The sequence below is a fragment of the Barbus barbus genome, assembly GCF_936440315.1.
Source record: "Barbus barbus genome assembly, chromosome: 42".
NCBI classification, from domain to species: domain Eukaryota; kingdom Metazoa; phylum Chordata; class Actinopteri; order Cypriniformes; family Cyprinidae; genus Barbus; species Barbus barbus.
Genome location: NC_136720.1, coordinates 17,403,801 through 17,410,369, shown reverse-complemented (window position 1 = coordinate 17,410,369; position 6,569 = coordinate 17,403,801). Strand labels below are relative to the sequence as shown.

Below are 6,569 nucleotides of genomic sequence, written 5' to 3'. Positions count from 1 at the left end.
GAAGTTTGCTATGTTACAAATGTAGTAACCTATTTGAGGTCCATTAGTTGTCTATTGAATACATTTAGTTTTTTCTTTATAAAATGTTTTACTACCCAATGGTTTCAGGTGGCCTCCTTCAAGTGATGTCATTTCAGCACCTACTGATTGTATCTTGAAAACTAAAATTTTCAATAAAACACGATTATGGCTGAAATTGTAACTTTTTTCATGCCAGTTGTCTTTTTTCTGCATTAACTTTCTGCCTGTTTTTTTTTTTTTTCTTCACATTCCAAACAGATGAAATGGACTGTATTGTTTAGAATTGCTCTTTTTATTTAGTTTTAAAGTTTTAGTAATTTTGTTGAGTGTTTATCATTTTTATTTGTTTGTATTAATTTTCATTAGTCAAATATGTCTATATATTTAGTTTAGTTTAGTTTTAGCTTTAGTTGTTTTAGTGCTTCACACAAATTATGTCTTGGTAACAAGCTGAAATTAAAATGATAATATTTTATTTTATTGAACATTTTATTTTATTTCTATTAACAAAAATTTTATTAATATTGTTTAGTTTTAGTTAACAATAATAGCCCTCGCCTTTATCACCCAACTTTTCATTTACTGATTAAATACTAAATGCCATTTAATGATGAAACAATGTTAATTAGTCTTCCTGCCGATGGGGAAAAGGATATTTCAGTTGGTCAGTAGAAACCAACAGGTAGAGGAATAAATGCATCAAACAATATAAATCTTTATTCTTTCTAAAATCAGGGCACATGTACAAATTCAGTCTAATTACAATAGAACATGTACAGAAGTAATATAGATAAAGATATTCAAGATTGGACAAAAGCTATCAGGTGAATGGTTCCTCAGCGGATGGACTTGGACTTTTTAGGTTCTTCTCGATGCTTAGTTTACTTCATATCTCATTGTGATAGAAAAAAAAAGCCACTGTTGAAAATGTAGTCAAAGAGTATAATAAAATCAAATGAGGATCATCCATTTTTTAGTTTACATGGGTCCATTCACATGAGAGGATGTCTCGTTATTATTATTATCTTTTTTTTTTAGATTTTCTTTTGCAAGTTGAAAATTAAATATTCTACTACATCATCAATGCATAATGCATTGTTTCAACATGAAATAACAATGTTTTTCATTACAAAATAAAATAGATGTATTTGAAGGTATACCAGTTTACACAGAAAATATGGTAGGATATCACCCTCCAGTTTGGCCATCCAGTGGACTGTGTCTTCGGGACAAGGTGTAAATGTTTGCAAATGGATTTGAACAAGCAGAGTAAAGTAAAACAGTTCCAAAAAAGTTGTAAATGGGATGTAGAGTAATTTATGCAGACACAGAAGAGGTTTCGGTCTTGCTGGAAACTTCTGAGCCTTCATCAATCTTCTTGCCAAATACAGTCTCCATGATGCAGGCATTGAACTGGAATACAAATTGGCAGAGCGTTAGTGTTTGTCTGCATGTGCACAGTTATTATTCAGCATGGCTGTGTTGTCCATCTCACCTGTTTGTTCATGAAGGCGTAAATTAGGGGATTGTACACGCAGGAGCTTTTTGAGAAAAAAGCAGGGATGGCCACCAGACGATAATCTTTATTTGAATCCTCAGCATTGGCAAACCACATGGCAGTGGCAGCATAAGGACCATAGCAAACTACGAAAGAGCCAACCATTACAATAACCATCCTGGACACTTCCTTCTCTGCCTTTTGGGTGGAGGCTGACTCGGCCTGCTGGGCTGCAACCTATGGGTAAACGTTAAACATTTCAAGCTTGTGAAATATTAAATATGTTTATTCTGATAAACCATTCACACATATTTTGAAAAAGGATATTCTGCCTACATTCCTGAAAGTTCTAGACATTTATGAAGTGACGTGTGTGTGTGTGTGTGTGTGTGTTTAAATTAAAAATAAATACATATCTAAATATGTATTTTTATCTAGAAATTACTCATGTGAGTGCACTAAAGTATGTTTAAAATGATAATTATAAGGTTTTTTATTTTAATTGTATATTAAATTATTTTAAAGTAATATCCTTATTTTTAATAAATCCTTATCCGATTGGAAAAGTAATGAGAAAATCATTCAAATTTATTAGCCAGAAAGTGTGGGATCCCTGAAAAATGATTAGCCTTTTGTGCTTCATTGCATTGCAAACAAAGAACATAAAGCTGATACAATTATTTAATCATGGGCAGAAATTTAAATAGTATAATAATATGATAATCCTAAATAATATTGCCTGAATATATGCAATAAATGTATAAGTAAACAAAATATTTATTTGAAAAAGAATTATCAAAATATTTGTCTACAAGAGTTTCTAAAAGCAAAGGAATGGGATACTCACAGCACGCAGGGCTCCTAGGAGCTGCGAGTAGGAGAAGATGATGATGGTCATTGGCATGATGAAGCAGGTGATTATGAGGAAGTACGTGTAGCTCTCTGAGTTGTACTCCTCGCTTTTTGTGTACCAGTCAGGTCCGCAGGCAGTCCCGAGACCCTCAGGAATGTATCTGTAAATAAGAATGTAAATTAAGTCAATCCTTAAAACTAATTAAGAGTATTAAGAGAATTAAGAGTTCCTGTTTCAAGATATTTCGCAAACAAAATTTCTTTCACCTGCTCCATCCCCAGAATGGAGGAGTGGCACAACCAGCACCTATGACCCAAGTGAACACCACGGCTCCAACGGCCTGGCCTTGTCCGAACTTAAAGCTTCCAAAGGGTTTGCAAATAACCACATATCTCTCAAAAGCCAGAACGGCCAGAGACCATCCCGTTACAAGACCTGTGAGAACAAGACATCCATCATCTCACCGATCTGAACGTACACTCTTAAAAATAAATGTTCCAAAAAAGAGGATTTTCACTGCAATGCCATAGAAGAACCGTTTTTGATTCCCCAAAGAACCTTTCAGTGAACAGTTCTTGAAATTTTAGTTTGAAGCGTGAAGAACATTTTAAAAATCTAAAGAACCTTATTCTGCTATGAAGTGCGTTTTGTGGAATGGAAAGGTTCCATGGATGTCAAAGGTGAAACCATAGATGCCATTAAGACCTTTATTTTTAAGAGTGCAACCTCAATGCCATTCAAAGTTTGCAGACTCTCCATCTTACCTGCAATTGCTCCCATTGCCGCTTCCAATGCACACAACGTCTGACCCAGGAAGTAATAACCTCTAAGAGCAGAAACGAAAACTTGGCTTACGGAGAAAACGTCGAAAATGAAGCCTGCTAGGGAGATGTTCACCAGAATATAGTTGAGAGGCTGTCTGAGTTTCTTGTACTTCATTGTAACGAAGAGAACAATGGCATTCAGAGGTGTGCCCACGAAAAACACCATGCCCATGAAAGCTGCCTGCAGGTAGAAAGCCCACTTGGGGGCCAGGTGGTACTGTGGGCCCTCAAAGGGGCTGACTTTGGAGAGGTTCGCGAATTGAACGGCCCATGCGTCCATAGTTGCGCTGTTAATGGCCTTGTTCCTCCCAGTGTCCTGGTGGAGACGATGAGCAGCCTGACTGACCAAATGCAAATAGATGGCCTTTTATAAAATCCTCTTTGCTGGAGTGAGAAGTAGGGGGATAGATGGGGATGTAAAGGAAGATCATCCTCTGGGTGATCATCCGGACATATTGTTAGAATAATCCGTCCTGTCCATGCAAATTATGCTCAAAACCCCCCTGGAATCTCTAAGCACATGATTAGGCAACACGTGTTGCTCTGCAAATGCAGAATATCATATGGTTTAGATTGTAAGAGAGCATAAACAATAGTGATACAACATGTAGAAAGACACCTCTAAAGGACCATTAATGTACAGTACAATTATCTTGAACTGTTATTAAACTCGAAATGAATTGACTATTGTCCTCAGGAGAGAAGTCAAATTTGTTTTGAGGAACTTCTCAACATTGCCACGATTGAACAGAATTTAATAAACTTTGAACTTCCTTGAGCTGAATAATGACATTATTGGGTATTAATGACATAGTGGGTATTAGTATTAGCACCTACATACTCAATATTGGTTCACATTTGACCAGCATTTTCCTTTCCAATAGCGTTACATGAAGGTTTCAGTTTTGTAACGAATTAATGGAATCAAACTTGGATATCTTGGATCTTCAGTTCATGTTTTCCAATTTAATGTATTGATCTGTAACCAGATCTGGGGACATCTTGGTAGACTCTTGTGATTTAACCAGTATAAAACAGAAAAATAAAAGAGAACTAATCAAAATAAGGATAACGGAAATAGTTTGCAAGCGATTAACCGTTCGGCCCCATCATTGAGTCTTCTTTAGCATTACTTTACATGTAAGACCACAAACAACACATATACAGTATCAGATGTAAATAGCATTGAATAACATTTCTGTAGTGTTTTTTTTTATTATTATTTACTTAATTTGAATCTTTTGGTCAGTAAATTAAACAAGTTTAACACTTAAACATCATAAAATATACTATCTGCCTTAGTCAGCTAGTCCAGAGTTATTTCACAACCTGCAAATCACTTGTTAAACTTTAGCATATAGATTAGCCTAGCCTAAAAGACATAGTCATTTTTGGTGTTATGAATCTATGCTTATAGTTTAATCCTGATTTCTGAAACCTATATCTGCCTGGATTTATTTCAGCATGTCTGGTAACTCAACAACAAGTTGTCAAGTTGTTTTTCAGAGGGTTTTATGATTCTTTTATGATTTAGCTTTTAAGGTTTAGCTTCAACTGTCCTGCTGTTTTGTGGTCTGATAGGAAATGTGAATATTGTTAGTACTGTCAAGTCAAGTCAAGTCAAGTCAAGTTGAGCTTTATTGTCATTCCGCTACATGTGGGGACATACAGTGGAATGAAATGTCGTGCCTCGCAGGACCACAGTGCTACATAAATACAGACGTACAACAATGAAGTAAAAAACACTATACTGTATATTTATGAATTGGCTAATGCTTTAAAGAAACTTTGCTTGAAAGGTTTTGAAGGTTTTCATCTAAAGTCTAACACTGAATGATCTCTGTACTAAATATAGGTACCCAAAACACTTTCTTAAAACACATGGAAATCAAAATATAACCGGTAATCTTAAGTATTTGCTTAGTTTTTTGGGTCAAACAAGTTTGTTAAGTCTTAGCTTCCATTTCATGAGTAACGATAGCTTATAAGCAAACCAAACTCTTAAGGTCCCCAAGCACAAGGATGAGCCATAATCTGGAAAGAAGATTTACCTAAACTAATCGCTAAAAATCCCCACAAACCATATTGATGTCACAGAGGGATTACCTGCAAACTGGCAGTTTATCTTGTTAGGAAAGACATAGATTGTGGGTCAATTTTGATAATCTGGGGAGAGATAAAGAGTGTTAAAGTGTAAATCCTATACATCCGGACGCTTTTTATACACCTCATTCCTTGGAGAATCATCCCTTCCCCTCTCTCTCATTTCTTTTTCTTGGTTTCGGCAGGTAAGTATTGTTTTATAGTTTAGAAACATATTACAGAGTGAATTTGGTTAATAATGATTCATTATAACTTGTAAAATGTAGAAATTCATTATAACCGGATAATTTATTCATTGCTAATGCTATATAATGCCTCTTTTGGATTTGTTAGTTCAGCTTGTTTATTTTGCATGCTTTACAATCCAAATCTGTTTAAATGATTGTTTGTAGGTCTTTAATTTGAACTCTCTGGGATAAATATGTTTTCTGTTTATATACACAGATGTACAATGGAGTATGTTAACATAGTCCATTCATACACAAATTTAACAGTATTAATAACCGGCATGTTTGACAATGAATTTATTTTCAGTGTATATTATGCATTTTTTTCCTCCAAATTCTTAGTAAATTAAAAATGTGCTACTTTGTAAAATTTTAAATAAGAATGCATTTATGTTTGTGTTATTTTGTACACTGTGTGGATTTTGTAGACTTATAAATGTTGAAGGATCTAATTCATGAGAGTCAAAAGCCATCCATTGACCCGGGTTTGTATTGTAACCAAGCTATGTATCTGAGTTGCATGGGTATGATACGACCTGGGTTACAGGAAGGTCATGGACATCCTGGGAATTACACAGATGAACTACATAATGTGCCTTTATCAACTTCATATCAATAATTGAATCAATTATGTTTATATTAAATGTGTGTAAAAAATAGATTGGATTTTTGTTGTTTAAAACTGAAATATACGTGGATGTGTATTAAAGCCATCTATATGTAATTTTGCTGCTTGGTTGGTCTTTTTATTTTAGCCTGTTATGCCAGTGTATGTGAGAAAAAGAAAATGAAATAGAGATGAAAGAGGGAGACTGGGAAAGAGACACTAAAGAGGTTGAAACTTGTCTGCAAAACAAAAGATGATCTCATTCTTATGATTTTCTTTTTATATATTATTTATATTTAAGACACATGACACATTAGAAAAAAACTAGCTACATCACCAACACTTTTTCTTCCAGACATTATCAGCTGCAGTGATTTTTCATGCATATTCCTACTCCACATAGGCTATTTAGGAAGTCGTGACGGGGAAGACGGGG

General features: G+C 34.7%; 1 protein-coding gene across 1 annotated transcript; it reads right to left on the bottom strand.

The window, feature by feature from the left end:
- Window positions 1-1,338: 1,338 nt before the first annotated feature.
- On the bottom strand, window positions 1,339-3,476 carry LOC306861135 (opsin-1, short-wave-sensitive 1; the record flags this gene model as incomplete). The annotated part of the gene is made up of 5 exons (XM_079403231.1): window positions 1,339-1,434; window positions 1,517-1,756; window positions 2,367-2,532; window positions 2,639-2,807; window positions 3,137-3,476. 5 exons carry the CDS (start codon window positions 3,474-3,476, stop codon window positions 1,339-1,341), a joined length of 1,011 nt encoding a protein of 336 aa, XP_079259357.1.
- Between the last annotated feature and the right edge of the window lie 3,093 nt (window positions 3,477-6,569).